The sequence below is a fragment of the Bubalus kerabau genome, chromosome 19, assembly GCF_029407905.1.
Source record: "Bubalus kerabau isolate K-KA32 ecotype Philippines breed swamp buffalo chromosome 19, PCC_UOA_SB_1v2, whole genome shotgun sequence".
NCBI classification, from domain to species: domain Eukaryota; kingdom Metazoa; phylum Chordata; class Mammalia; order Artiodactyla; family Bovidae; genus Bubalus; species Bubalus kerabau.
In genome coordinates this window covers 48,060,040-48,076,787 of record NC_073642.1, presented here as the reverse complement: position 1 = coordinate 48,076,787, position 16,748 = coordinate 48,060,040, and the positions used below count along the sequence as shown (strand labels likewise).

General features: G+C 33.7%; 1 protein-coding gene across 9 annotated transcripts in view; it reads right to left on the bottom strand.

Moving 5' to 3' along the window:
- Window positions 1–16,748, bottom strand: part of MIPOL1 (mirror-image polydactyly 1) — a 336,828-nt gene that overhangs the window by 178,566 nt on the left and 141,514 nt on the right. For all 9 annotated transcript variants that reach the window (XM_055556697.1, XM_055556692.1, XM_055556694.1 and 6 more), the window contains one exon: window positions 3,198–3,305. In XM_055556697.1, the coding sequence (XP_055412672.1) occupies window positions 3,198–3,305 (108 nt within the window). The remainder of the gene's footprint in view (window positions 1–3,197; window positions 3,306–16,748) is intronic.

Below are 16,748 nucleotides of genomic sequence, written 5' to 3'. Positions count from 1 at the left end.
AAGCAGGATATGAAATGATAAGTTTCATGGGTTTAACCATCAGAGGTTACATGTAATTTAAGAAAGGGTGTGTTTCAATGGAATTACAGTGGTGAAGTCCAATTGTAGGAGGTTAAAGATATGTGATAAGGGAAGTAAATGAAATCAAACAGGAAAGAAAGGCAGTTTATATGACATTTCTTATTAAATCTAATGCATGAATATTTATGCCTAATCTAAATTTACTTTAAAATCATTAGATGTTCAAAATTGTGTTCATTGAGAAATAAATTTAATAGTGGATAAAATTTATTTTAAATGAAGGAATGAACTATCTTTTTAATTTACGTAACTTTCAGGGTATAGATTAGTATCAGTATAAATTTAGCCTTTCATCCTATATGTATCACTGTGTTCTACTTATTATTAGGGAAAATTTTAAATATTGTAAAAGTAGGGAAACAGTGTCATGCTACCAAATTTAGCTAGTATGTATTCCATGCTTCGACTTCCCTTGTAGCTTAGTCATTAAGCAATCTTCCTGCAATGCAGGAGAACAGGGTTTGATCCCTGGGTTGGGAAGATTCCCTGGAGAAGGAAATGGCAACCCACTCCAATATTCTTGCCTAGAGAATCCCATGGACAGAGGAGTCTTGGCAGGCTATAGTCCTTGGGGTCGCAAGAGTCGGACATGACTTAGTGACTAAACCACCACCATTCTATACTACTTCAAAAACAATGCATTTAACGATCAACAAAATTCTTATTTTATGCTTTATCACAAAAAATTATTTACAAAGTATTTCCTAGTTATTAGGATAAACAAAGATATCATTCAGATGGCACTAGATTACTAAAAAGTATCCACATATAATGTATCCATGTATAATAATCATGTTATTTCCCACAGTCATCACTTTGGAAAGTTCTATGTAATGTAGAACCATTAACTTTGATTTTTTTCCAACATACCTGTAGGACTGTTTCCTTTAAGAATTACAGCATAATGCAATTTAATAAAGCACAAAAACTTAAGCTATCATCCTATTCAAATTTATATTACCTTTATCAGTGATATTAATAATAGTACCACTTATGTTAAAATACTAGAAATATTATTGGCAGACTGAAATAGAGACAGAGATTTTGTTTAAAAATTCTTCCTCAACTTCATTAGATACTAGTTAAATATTGTCAGTTAACATTTTTTTAAAATGACACCTGTAAATGTATTTTAAGAGATAAGCATATTGCTTAGAAAGGAGAAAGTTTGTTCACCAAACAGCTTGGTAATAAACTTATTATTATCCATATCTTATATGGCAATTTAAAGACACGAAGTATAATAATAAAAGGACTAAATAAAGAATAAAGACCCTGAAAGGTAAGAAAAATTTAAAAAAATGATTCAGAATAAAGCAGATATATTATAAATGACCTAATTTTAATAATAAACTTAAAGGTTTTCTATGAGGAATTATGGCACAAGATAACTAAAGAATGATTTTATGGGGGTTTATTTTTAATGTGTTGAATTTACAGGTTTCTTTTGGTCTACAATTTGCCTTCTAATTTTAATAATCTCTTGGAACTATGCATCTTTTTCTCTCTACACATAGTGGCTATCATTTAATTCAATTTAACATAAATACACAAACAAAAATGCCAGAATAAAGATCATGCAATTATTATTAACTTAACAAACTAGAATTCTTATTTTAGGTCCTATTTTAAATACTGATAGCCATGTCAAACAGAGCACATAATACCTGTCCCTTAAGGCTGATAAACTAACACTCATGATGGAGGCTCTCTCTAAAAGAACGTTACCTTTGATTTGCAAATATACATCTAAGTAATTATATGCTTAATTTTACTCATACAATAGAAAATTCCTTGGGGTAGCTGAAAAATAATCATAGCAATCTACAGTTCTTTTCTTTCCTATTTATTGTTCTGGTCTGTCTATAAATTTGAGAGAAAAAAGAAAAGTGCATTAAATAGTAATAGCAAAGTTATTACACACACACACTGCTGAGAATGAAGCTAAATAGCAGATCAGATCAGATCAGATCAGTCGCTCAGTTGTGTCCGACTCTCTGCGACCCCATGAATCGCAGCAGGCCAGGCCTCCCTGTCCATCACCAACTCTCGGAGTTCACTGAGACTCACGTCCATCGAGTCAGTGATGCCATCCAGCCATCTCATACTTTGTAGAAAAATCCATCTCCAACCAAACCTCATACTTCATAAACAGATTAAAAATATTTCTACATCAAATGCCACCATTTTCCTCAACGTTGGTTGATGATTCTAGTTTGCTGACTTACCCTTCTAATGACATGATGTTCTTTTGTAATCTGCAGCAAGAAACGAATTTAAGACAACAAAATACAATACAAACTTCTTGACAGCACATCTTTCTTTAACTGTGCCATTAACAACAACGATGAACGTTTTGTTTCCTGTGGCTATGCTGTGTTTTTATTTTTAACCCATTAATGAGAACGTAAGCACCTTGAGGGCAGGGGCCTCTATTATGTCACAGGCATTATGCTAGGAACCAGGGCAAAGACAAAAAAGAGAATGAAAAGTATCTTAAGAAAAAAAGATAATTAGTTAAATTGAAATAATGTCCTTTTTTATAACTATAGGATCTATATTAAAATCAAACAATTTTTGTCATGATATATACTCTACTTGTTTCAAGTTCTAATAGAATATATTTTCTTTCTTTCATTTTTTGCTGTAGGTAACATTTGAAGTATTGTTTCAATTCCCAAACATATTCATGTACCTTTCAAGGAGCGTCAATTCTGTGGGTCACTAATAGTATAAGTCATTTAGAAAATTACTGTAATAATTACTGATGCAAAGAAAAAGCCCATTATATATTTTTTTCTTTCAGAGTGGCCACTTTTTCTTAACTACTAAAGATAACAATGTACTTTGAAATCACAAACACAATGAGCATGAACCTAAAGTTGTTAATATACCACTACTTGAAATTCAGAAAATCTGTTGTTTTCATGTACACATACACGAAATAAAATAATACCGTGACAGAAGGGTGCTGTATCTGTGTTTAAAGAAGGGGCTGTTGGCAAACACCACAGCTCACTTCTGCTGAAATGTACACAACCGATATATGCAGCCCAGAAAGCTGGCACCAAGGGCTTACAGCCTTAATTTGCCTGCAAGAAGGAACGGAGATTTACCTTCAATGCACGTTCTTGATTGTTTTCAGCAGTCAGATGTCTCATGTTGTTTGCTGAAGTCTGCTTCTGCTCTTTCAGATGATGAAGCTCCTGCTCCAGCCGTTTGCACTGCCACAGGGAAAGAATCCCATTAAGTAAAGGAGTCACGGCATTTTTTTCACAAACCCACATGAATTGATGTAAATAATACCATCTTACTCTCTCAAAGACAAAGTATCCTTTGCAATAAGAATAGTAAGTTAAAAGCACTGTTGAAAATGAACAAAATAATATTGCGTACAGTACTCTGGCACATTCAATTGCAATTTTCAGTTTCGACTTTTATTAATTTAAATGCTACCATATAAATTAGAAAAATACCTATTTCTTGTAAAATTAAGATTAAATTATTATTTTTTTCATTGACCAAATGATTTTCACTGTGTATCTGCTGGCTGAATTAAAAGTATACTTCTAAAAATGATAGTAGGTTCTAAATAAACTATGATATAATATTCTGTGAGGAACTTTTATTAATTTTTAAAATAAAAATTATCATAAAAATATATATGAGATTTTCATATTTTTAGAAATATCTAAAGAAACAGTTGAGAAAAAACAACAGCCACAGAGTGCTACATGACTTGGAAACAACTAAGGAAACAATTGTTTTTAATCCTATTTTGACTAAACCTTACTTGTAAGTAAAACAAGTGATAAAACAGATGTGAAATGACATTGACCTATTGGGAATACATAAAAATATAAGTAAAAAGGAAATGATAAACAAAAGCATAAATGAACTAACAGAAGCATCTACATTCAAAAAAATCATTAAAATGTTATGTCATTTAAAAATGAGATTGTAATATAAATATGTCAAACATTTTCACAATGACTGTATAGGATATAAAACTGATATGCTGCATATTAAAACCATATGATGATACAAGGGTGATTTGTAAAGAAATAAATTACTAAATCTATTGTTCAGTAAAATATTTTAAAAAATCACTCCTTAGTTTATCTAGTTTTAAAGGAGGATATTTAATAACCAATAAGTAAGTACACTTTTAGTTTGAGAGCTGGACAGTTACTTCTGCATTACCCAGCAAGTGTTAGATGTCATAATGAATTAAAAATCATTATTATGATACAAATCAAGATGCAGTCATAATCCAAATGAGCATTTCTTCTAATATTTTCTGCCTCTGATCTCAATATTATTCAGCAATCTGTATCAGTATTTCCCAACTTTGAGTTACATACAAATTCTTTTAAAAGAAAAAGTCTTACCAAACTCTTGATATTCACTTATATTATTTACTGATATTTATTAAGCACTTATCCTGTGCTAGGTTTAATTATAAATGGTGGGGGATATGGCATTTAACAAAATAGATAAAAATCCCTTCCCGCATGGAACTCTTATTCCAGATGGGAAAAGAGACAATAAAATAAATGAAATACATAGTATGATAGAAGGTGAAAACGTTATGGACAAAAATAAATATAGGGAATATCAAAAGGGTAGGAAGGCAATCTTTTATGACTTTAAATAGGAGAAATTTTAATTGAGAAAAAGATACTTGAATAAAGACACTAAGAAGACAAGGAAGTAAGTCTTCAGATCTTTGGAAGCAGTGGTTCAAGCAAAAGGAACAATTGAGTGCAAAGTCTCTAAAGTAGAAGCTTGTCTAGCATATTCGAGTTTTAACAAGGGGAAGAATACAGCAGGAGTGAAATAAGCAAGGGACAGAATACTGGGAGATGAGATCAGAAGAGCCTTGAGATATTACAGACCAGGGTTTTTACTCTGAGTGTGTGGGAAAGTTGCTGGAGGGCTTAGAACAAAGAAGTACCATGATTTGCCTCAATGTAGGCTCACTCCTCCTGCAATGTAAAGAATAGATTCTAAGGACGGCAAGGACAGAAGCAGGATGTCTCGCTGAGAGGTTATTGAGCAGTGCAGGAGAGAGATGATGTGTCTCAGACTAGGGTGGTAGGGAGCAGTGGAGGTAGTGTGCAGCAGTTGGACTTTGGATGTATTTCAGATGTAGCCAGAAAAAAAAAAAAGTGGTGGTTATTCTTCCACTCTTGCTCGTGACCTTAAAAGGAATGCTTCTATCATATAACCACTTAGACGAATTCTGTTACATATTATTTACATTCATGTGGATGTGTCTATGTGTATGAAAATATATATGTTAAATGGGTTTCCAAGGATTTGATATTAATATATCAGATTGTGGGGTACATATTCTTAAATGAAACTGACCTGTATCTTTCCTTCTCTGGGCTATCCTTTCCAGTTTTGTTATCAAGGTTAGATTACCCTCACAAAGTTTCCTTATTTTATTTTTGGAAATAGCTTATATAAAATTATCTATTCATACAAGAATAGGTGTAAGTCCCCTATCAAACCCTCTGAGCTTTCCTTCTGGGTTCAAGTCCCTCTTTGAAGAGGCATAGCTTTTAAAAATCTCTTAGTGAGACATTCTGCCTGAAAAGGTGATTATTTTGTTTTCATGACACTCTCTACTGGATAGAACTGTTATGACAAAAGTTCTATCTTCAGTACTCTGATGATGCTGTTCTGCCTCAGTCTGGCATCTATTGTTGCTAATGTGAGGTCAATACTAGTCTAATAATCATTCTTGTATAGGTTTGTCTTTACTCAATGGTTGCTTTAAAATCTGTAGTTTAACTTTAGAGTTCTTCAATTTTATAGTCGAAGAGATGGATTTATTTAAATCATTTAGATATTCTCTATGCGTCTCAAACCTGAAAAACTCATAGCTGTTATATCTTGAATTGTTACCCAGTTCCCATTTTGAAATTCTTATAGGTCATATATTGGGTTTATTCATTTTCCTTTCATATCTTTTAATATCCATTTCTCTGTGTGTGTGAATTCTGAGCGTCTATCATCCATTAGTGAATTGAGACTCCTGATTCTATCTTCAATTCTGTCTATACCTTTGTTCACTTATCTTTTAATGTCAATGACTAGTTTTCAGTTCTAAATATTTTCTTGTATTCTTCTTCAATTCTGTCCATCTACTTTTCATAGTGCTCTTCTTTTATATGTATTACTTGATGATGTCTGTTTAAACATGCAAGTTTCATACTCTTTCATTTTTTCCTACTATCTCAAATTCTAAATGGTCTAACTCTTTTAATTGTGTTTCATAGTAGACTGTTTCCTTACATGGAGAATTCTTTTTTGTAGAAGTTGTGTCCACCTGTGTGTGGATGAATTGTCCAGACTGGTTTTGCATTTGTTTCTTGCAAGGTGACCCAAAGTTTTTACTCAACTAGTGCAGACGTTTATGTAAATGTCTTAGTTTGTGAATTCTCATCATGATGGTTATTACGCTAAGTGTCCAACCCTTTGATTTCTTAGGATGCTTGAGCCCTTTGCTCAGTCAAGACCAAAGACAAACCTCCTTGTCTTTTCCTAAACCAGTGAGTGGTTTTTCCCCCCTAGATTCTTTTTTACTAAAAAGGGGGTCTTTCTATGATTCTGGAAATACATGCAAGGTCCCATCACAAGTAGTCCAATCATCAACCCTTGTAAGGGCAATAAAATTCAAGTTTTTAGCCTTGGAGTTCTATACCTGGTCTTAGATCCCTAGTTAACTGGTATGTTTGTAACTATTTAGGTTTCCTTTCTTTCTTTTTTGGTTTCCTCTAAATTTTTATTCTTCATAGATTTTCTCACTTTCTGAAAAGACTGGGGAGGGATGGGGAAGGGTACTTGTAGGCCAAAGTTTATATGAAAAACTGTAACCAAAACGATAAATATAATAAAGCTATTTTTGCCCTGAGGACATTTATTCACATTTTGTACTTGGGCTCAGTATTCACTGCCATGCAGTATAAGAGGGACAGAAGATAAGGCCCAGGGACCACTCCATGTGGCAAGTGTCCCAAAGTGCTACACTTTCAGGTGTTAATAATTTTCCCTAATTTAATGAATGAAAAGAAACAAAACAAGTACTAGGGAAGAAGAATGTCCCTAAATTAAGTAATATGTAATTTCTTCTATGGTTTTAGACAGCTTCATTTAGAACTGACACAATTAATAATAAATAACACAATATCTTCTCTGTTCATATTGTGACAAACAATGTTCTTAAAAGTTCTAATACATAAATTAAGACCTAGGAGGATTTTTAAACATTTTTTTATACTTAAAATGTTTTAATACTTAAAAGGAACTTAATGAAATGCTATCTGTATATTGTCACAGTTTCATTGCAGCACTATTTATAAGAGCCAAGACATGGATACAACCTAAATGTCCATCAGCAGAGGAACAGATAAGGAAGTGCTGTGTATACACAAAGGAATATTACTCAGCCATAAAGAGGAATGAAACTGTGCCATTTGCAAAGACATGGATGGACCTAGAGATTATCATACAGAGTGAAGTCAGTCAGAAAGAGAAAAACAACTATTATATATTAACACATACATGTGGAATCCAGAAAAATGGTACAGATGAATTGATCTGTCAAACAGAAATAGAAACAGAAGTAAAGAACAAACATATGGACACCTGGGGGAAAGCAGGGGCCATTGAACTGGGAGATTGGGACTGACTTATAGACACTGCTATATATAAAACAGATAACTAATGAGAATCTATTGTATAGTACAGGGAACTCTACTTAATGCTCTGTGGTGACCTAACTGGGAAGGAAATTCAAAAAAGAGGGGATATAAGTATACATATAGCTGATTTACTCTGCTGTATAGCAGAAACTAACACAACATTGTAAAGCAACTGTACTCCAAAAAAAATTTTTTTTAAGTCTTAAGAGTCAATTCAATCATTTGCAACATGTGATTCTTATTTTAGATACAGATGCAAAACAAAGAGGAAAAGACTATTGGAATTTGAAAACTAATTGAACGTTTTACAATATTAAAGAACTGTTAATATTTTTGGTATGATAATTGTGCTGTAATTATGTTTTACACAAAAGTCCACATCTTTAGGGCTTTCCAGGTGGGGCACTGATAAAGAAACCGCCTGCCAAAGCATGAGATACAGGTTCAATCGCTAGGTCAGGAAGATCCCCTGGAGTAGGAAATGGCAACCCACTCCAGTATTCTTACCACAGAAAATTCCATGGACAGTGGAGTCTGGTGGACTACAGTCTGGTAGACAGACAGTTGGACACGCCTGAGTGACTGAGCATGCACTCATGTGCTTGGGTATATATGTGCCACATCTTTAAGAGATACACAATAAAAGTTATACATGAAAAGGACATTATGTCTGGGATTCCCTGCAAGATAAAATGAGGAGGAGTAAATGAGTGGGGGATATAGATAAAAAAAGATGGACAGCTGTTGTAATAGGGTGAAATGATCTCAGAGGCTCATGATTCTATAGTATCACTAATAAAAAGAAAAGAATTAAATTTGCCACTGCAAACAAAACTAATTCCATAACATAAGTGAACTAAACACATAAAGTATATAAAAAATTAATGAAAAATTTTTATTAAAGGATTTGATCCATATTTACTATAAGACATTATATTCACCAGTAATTTAATTTTACTTATTACCCAGAATTGTGAAGAACTGTATCAAACAGAAAATATATTGCTATGATTCTGTCTCACCTCATGTTTATTTCCTGAAAGAGTTTTTTTTTAAGAATTCTCTAATACTGTCTAGGTTTTTAACAGCTGCTGTTTCTCTTCCTGTACAATCTGCTTTCACTCACAAATCATGTTGATTGCATTACAATCAAACATCTTCCCACTTGGATGTTATACAACTCTTTCCCTTGCAGACAAAAAAATAATACCAGACTCTTCCAGTCAAAACAGAAATTACACTTTGGTGTCAATGTGAATTATGAACTTTGAGCTGTAGATGTTTGGAAGCACTTAGGATTATATAAATAACTTTATTCCTTTTCATTTAGGAGAATTTTAAAACAACACTTCATTTTGGATTTAAAAATAATAACTAGAATGCTTTTCTCACAGCAAAATAACTTGGAATAGAGTTTTCCAATTCAAAAAGGTAACTTGTTTCTTCTTCAAAGCCCTGGCAAAATATCAGCAGTTTGGTTAAATAAATAATGTATACAATACTCAGAGTTTAAAAAAAAACAAAGATTAAAAAAAGAAAAACAATAATTATGTGAGTCTCTGAAAACACTTATGTTACAGCCGATACACACCTGTGTGCGTGCACACGCACATACACATACAGACGAATCATAAATTACTCAGTAAACACTCATCAAGCAATATACCGGCAATTACCAGGCAACATGCCAGACAGTGACATGTTTGTACATATTTATACATATATATCTTAATTATATTTACATATAACATTTCAAAAACATCATGTGAAAGTAAATAAGGATTTAATAGCAAATACAGTAATTTATACTCATTTTAAACAACTAAATTGCTCAAAAAAGATTAAAATCACAACGTAAAAAGATTATTAGTAAACATAATAATTACTTAAAAAGATGTCAACATGTATATAGGTATTTAGTAAGTTACACTATCAAAATATCATTTTTGTAATACTGGTTAAGATTATTTTGTTAGCTGTATTCATAAAACGTATTCATTTGAAAAATCATGATTTGCATCTCTGTTTCGAGATAAAGGTTAACACGTGTTATTAATGATAGTCAACGAACCCTCAATGAGAAATCAGTATGTGCCAGAAACTTTACATGTATTAAATCAGTCAATCTTCATGTGGACCCTATAGATTATATATTTTACCATTTGACAGAGAAGAAAACAGAAACAGAGAGTAAAAAATACCTCCTTTAAACTCAAGCAACTAATAAGGAGGATTCAATTGCAGGCAGAATAACTGTTTATCAACAAAATTTATAATATACACACATAGGAAAATAGTAAAAGCAATGTAATAGCTAGAATTACAGAAAAAGTTAATGATGATGATGTTTTAGAATTTGAACTTTAAGGAAATATGTAACATAGATCAGAATGGAAGGTGAACTAGCTACCATTCAGGATTACTACATTTAACTCAGTTCATTGAACCTAAGCGAAACTGATAAAAACCTAGGCAATTATTTCTCAACTTTTAATAGCATATTCTAAGAGTAACATTATATCTAAAATCATAATGTTCTTTTTAGGAATATAAAACAGAAAAATTGCTATTCTTTTATTAACATTGGAATTGTTTTAAATGAAGGCCTTATAAAAGCTACATACACATATATATGGATACATATATATATATACACATACATACACATATTTTTATACCTATGTTATATAACAAATATATTTATGTATGAATATACAAAAAGATCTGAAATCATCAGGCCTTCACATGAAAATATCTACTTCTACTTTGTATAAACTGCAAACTCCAAGAAAGTAGAGCCCAAAGTCTCTGTTCATTGCTACATAGCAGGGTACCTAAAAATTAGGCGATATTAAATTTGTATTTCCTATTTTACTGGATTCCCTGCTTATAAATGGCATTTAACCAATCATCCTTACTAAACCTGAAAGTCACCTTAAGCTTCCTCCTATCTTTATCCTAAAGTTGGAGCAAGTCTTAGTCCTTCAACATGCTTTATTTTTTATCCCCAATGTCATGCCTTTCATTCAGCCTCTGACTTTTTCATTAACTGTGAGAGCAAGTGTCATGTCTTCAGTCTCAAGTTCTTTCAAATTATCCTCTAATCTGGTAGTTCTCAAAGCAGACTGCAAATCAGTATCATCAAGAGAGTTTAAAAAAGAATGTGCTAGTACCACACTGCTTTGATGACTATATCTTTGCAGTATAGTCTGAAGTCTCAAGAACAGAAACATAGACCACTGGAACAGGATACAAAGCCCAGAAATAAACCCATACACTTACAGTCAATTAATCTATGACAAAGGAGGCAAGATCACACAATAGAAGAGTCTCTTCAATAAATGGTGCTGGGAAAATTGGACAGCCACATGAAAAAAATGAACAAAAATAAAAAATACACAAAAATAAACTCAAAATGGATTAATGACCTATATGTGACTGCATACTATAAAACTCTTAGAGGAAAACAAGGAGAATGTTCTCTGATATAAATTGTAGCAGTATCTTTTTTCAATCCATTTCCTAGAGTAATAATAATAAAAATAAATTGGACCTAATTAAATGCAAACGTTTTTGGAAAGCAAAGGAAACCATAAATAAAACGAAAGGACAATCCAAAGAAAGGGAGAAAATATTTGCAAACAATGAGGTCAACAATGAATTAGTCTCTAAAATTTACAAATAGCACATGTGGCTCAATACCATAAAAACAAACAACCCAATAAAAAAATGGGCAGAAGACATAAATAGACATTTCTCCAAAGAAGTCATATAGATGGCTGAGGCGTATCAAAAGATGCTCAACACTGCTGATTACTCAAGAAATGCAAATCAAAACTACAATGAGATCCCACCTCACACCAGTCAGAACGGCCACTATAGAAATATCTGCAAACAATAAACAGCAATGAGGGTGTGGAAAAAAGGGAACCCTTCCACACTATTGGTGGGAATGTAAATTGGTAGAGCCACTACAAATAACAGTATGGATGGCCCTTAAGAAACTAAAAACAGACCTACCATATGATCCAACAATCCCACTCCTGGGAATATAGCTGGAGAAATCCATGGTTTGAAAGCATACATGCAACCTAAATGGAGGCAACCTATCTGCCCATCAACAGATGAATGGATAAGGAAGATGCAGTACATAAATACAATGGAATACTACTCAGCCATCAACAAGAATGAAATAGTGCCATTTGTAGCACCACGGATAAATCTGGAGATTATCATCCTAAGTGAAGTAAGTCACACAAAGACAAATATTATATGATACTACTTATATGTGGTATGTAAAAAAGTAAATACATATGAATTTATTTACAGAACAGAAAAAGACTCACAGACTTACAGAACAAACTTATAGGTAGGGATGGCTGCAGGGAAGGATAAATTAGGAGTTTGGGATTAACATGTATGCACTGGTATATTTAAAATAGATAACCCGTAAGAACCTACTCTATGGCACAGGGGACTCTGCTTCAATATTCTGCAATAACCTAAATAGGAGAAGAACTTGAAAAAGAATAGACACATGCGTATATACATACCTAACTGAATCATTTTGCTATACACTTGAAACACAACATGGTTAATCAACTATACTCCAATAATAATAACAAAAAGAATGGATATGTGTGCATGCACGTGTTTTCAGGCTGGATCTCAGAGCTAACAAATACTCCAGAAAGGTGTTTCTAAAATACAACTCTAATCACACTAATTCCTACTTGCCCTATCTTGATATTGTATATTGGTTTTCTCATTGCTTAAAGAATTAAAATTAAGTGTCATATCTCATTCCTCCTCAATTGTATACCTGCTCCAGTTCAGACATGATAAATTAGCCACAGTGCCCAAGATATGAATATTCCTTTCAACTTTCATGCCTTTCCACACATTTTTGTACATATATGATTTATCCACATAACACCAGACCCACTGGGAAGCCCTCCTGAGGAATACCATCCCCTCCTTCACTCTCTGAATTCACTGGCCTTTATGTTCTCATCTACAACCATCTGCTTGTCATTCTCCCTCACAACAACCTACAATCCCAGTGACAAATCCAGCACCTGCTTCACTGAAGCTATATAATACATGCTTAAGAATAAACGATGTGATTTTTTTAAAGAAATCTTATTTTTCTATATTAATTTCGATCCAAAATTAAAAGTATATACCAGTAATCAATATTTAGGCTACTGTATACATATAAGCATGAATGCAGCATAATATAAAAACTGAAAAAAATTATACTTAAAGAAAATAATTTTAAAATACAGGAATACACAAAATCTTTGGATGATGATATATAATATTTACATCACACCAGAGAGGTCTTGGTGCTCCCAGTCTGTCGTTCCCTTCTCCAGGGGATCTTCCCAAAATAGGAACTGAACCCAGGTCTCCAGCACTGCAGGTGGATTCTTTACTATTTGAGCCACCAGGGAAGCCCATTCATAGCCATAGGCTACCATTGTTCTGATTTGTAGTATCTGAGGAGGTTGACAAGATGATGGAGGAGTAGGTGGACATGGAGTACAATTCTCTCCATGGTGCATCAAGAATACATCTACAAATGCAGTAGTTCTCACAGAACACCAGTTAAATACTGGCAGAAGTCCTTGACCAGTGGAAAAGAATATTTGGAATTTTCTTTAATACCATGAGTAATTTCACTTGTTTTTTAACTTTGTAAAAATACAATAAAATCTTTAGTTGCAATCCTTTGACTTCTTTCAATCAACATATGTATTTGAGAGTCACCTAAGCTTTTGTGTGCCTGAGTATGTCATTCTTTTCGTGTAAAATATTAATAATATTCCACTGTATGGAATTGTATGTATTTGTCCATATTCTTCCTAAGGAAATGACAGTTGAATTGTCTTTAGTATTTGAATATTACAAATGAGCTCCTATAAATGTTTCTCTAAAATTCTTACAGCATTATATATATATTCTTTTTTTCATTTTCCTTGGATAAATACATAGAAACGGACTTGCTACGTCACAAAGTATATCTTGTTCAAGTGTCTAAGAAACTGTCAAGTAGTTTTCAAAACTGGCTGTTCCATTTTACATTCCCATTAGCAATGGGTCCTTGTTTCAGTTGCTATACATTCTCACCAACATTTACTGTTGTTGGTCTTTTTAATTTCAGATGCCATTGTGTATGTGAGGTGGTATCACATTTAACTTTGTGTTTCCCTGTTCACAAATTATAATAATCTTTTCGTGTGTTCACTGAACATCTGTGAAGCTTCTCTTCCAGTCTTGGGCCAATTTTTTTCTTGGGTTCTTTTTATTCACATGGAGAAGGCAATCGCACCCCACTCCGGTGCTCTTGCCTGGAAAGTCCCATGGATGGAGGAGCCTGGTGGGCTACAATCTATGGGGTCGCTAAGAGTCGGACCCGACTGAGCGACTTCACTTTCACTTTTCACTTTCATGCATTGGAGAAGGAAATGGCAACCCACTCCAGTGTTCTTGCCTGGAGAATCCCAGGGACAGGGGAGCCTGGTGGGCTGCCGTCTATGGGGTCGCACAGAGTCGGACACGACTGAAGCGACTTAGCAGCAACAGCAGCAGCAATGCAAGTCCTGTGTCAGACACATGAATTGCAAATATTTTCTCCTAGGCTATGGCTTATCTTTTGTTGTTTGTTTACTTGGCTTTGGCAGGTGAACTCTTGGTTGCAGCATGTGGGATTTAGTCCCCTGACCAGGGACTGAACTAGGTCCCTGCATTGGAAGCACAAAAATCTCAGCCACTGGACCACTAGGGAAGTCCCACCTTTCATAGTCTTAAAGTTGGCTTTTGACAAGCATTAGCTTTTAATTCTGTCAAAGTTAAATTTATCACTTTTTTTTTTTGTTTTTGCTATGGTTGGAGCTCTTTCTGTCCTTTCTGACAAGTTTACCTCCCTTGAGGTAATAAAGATATTTACCCCTGGTGTCTTACAACATCTTTAAGGTTTAAGTTTTCTTGTGTAAGTTTATAATCCACCTTGACTTTATTTTTGAGTATGGTGTAAGGAGAGAGTTAAGGTTCCTTTTAATTCTAGTGATATTAATTTTTTTTTAAATTTTATTTTATTTTTAAACTTTACATAATTGTATTAGTTTTGCCAAATATCAAAATGAATCCGCCACAGGTATACATGTGTTCCCCATCCTGAACCCTCCTCCCTCCTCCCTCCCCATACCATCTTTTAATTAATAGCGATACTGAGCTGTTGTTCCACCATTATCTGCTGTAAATATATCCTTCCACAGTGGACTGGCCTGATGCCTTGGTCAAATGTCAAGTGTGTCACAAGCAAAATAATAAAGTTAGACAACTTTCTTAGTACATACAGAAAAATTAACTTAAATTTGATCACAGATCTGAATGTAAGAAATAAAAGTATAAAAATCTTAGGGAAGAACAGGAGTAAATTTAGTGATATTGGGTTCAGCATAACCTTTTAAGCCTTCAAATAACAAAAGAAAAAAAATAAATGGGACTTGACTGTGCTGAACAACTTGTGTGTTGCACATGGTTGCTCATATAATTAAGAGGGGAAAAGACAACCCACAGAAAGGGAAAAATATTTTATAAATGATGTATCTGATTAAAAAGAAAAATCTTGTATCTACAATACAAAAAGAATTCTTACTACTTAATAACAAAAGGAAGAATAAAAATGTAACTAAACAATGGGCAAAGGACCAAAATAGATATTTCTCAAAAAACATATATAAATGGCCAATAAGCACAAGAAAAGATAGTCAATATCAGTAGCCATTAGGGAAATGTAAATCAAAATGACAATGAGCAGAATGACACCTGCAAGACGGTGGACAAATAAGCTCCTCAATGGAAACAAAAAGTAAACAACATATGGACTAAAGCTTTGTGGAAATTCTAGAAAACGATTACGGATCTACAGCAACCAAATGAACCCCCAACCAATTTGACATTCTCAATTGGTAGAAACATTCATGGCATATTTAGTTGACCTTCCTGGACTGTCTCCATGACTCACCACAATGACATCAGTTGGAAAGAGACGGCCCAATTTTCAGTTATAGTTGCCGTATGACACAGAAATTCCACTTCCAGGTACATTCTCAAGAAAGTGAAAAAAAATACGTTCACACAAAAAGTTGTAAATGAACAGAGAAGAATTATTTGCAATAACCACAAAGTAGAAATAAATTATCTATCAACTGACAAGCAAAATATGGTATATCCTTATTATTATTTGGCAATTTAAAAAGGATTAATTTAGCTATAAAAGTACTGATACATGCTACCACATGGGTGAACTGTAAATGCATTGTATAAAGTCAAAGAAATTAGTCACTAAAGGTCACAATTTGTGTGATTCCACTACATAAAATGTCCCGAACAGCAAATCTATGGAGATAGACAGTACATTAGAGGTTGCCTAGGGCTGGTGGAGGGGTGCTTTGCGGGACTGAATGGGAATGACTAATAATGGGTATAAAGTTTCTTCTGGGGTGATGAAAATGTTCCAAAATTTTGAGAATATACAACTCTATGAAAACAATAAAAATGCTGAATTATAACTTTAAATGTATTTATGGCTTCCCTGGTGGCTCAGATGGTAAAGAATCTGCCTGCAGCGCAGGAGACCCAGGTTCAATTCTTGGGTTGGGAAGATCCTCTGGAGAAGGAAATGGCAACCCACTCCAGTATTCCTGCCTGGAAAATTTCATGGACACAGGAGCCTGGCAGGCTACAGTACATGGGGTTGCAAAGAGTCAAACACAACTGAGCGTGTCTACTGAGACTACTATTACTATGGCATGTAAGTCCCAATAAATCTATTAAAAATGTAAAAAAAAATTAAGGAACTATACACAAGATCTGGGGCTTCCCTGGTAAAGAATCTGCCTGCAATGCAGGGAGACCCAGGTTCTATCCCTGGGCCGGGAAGAT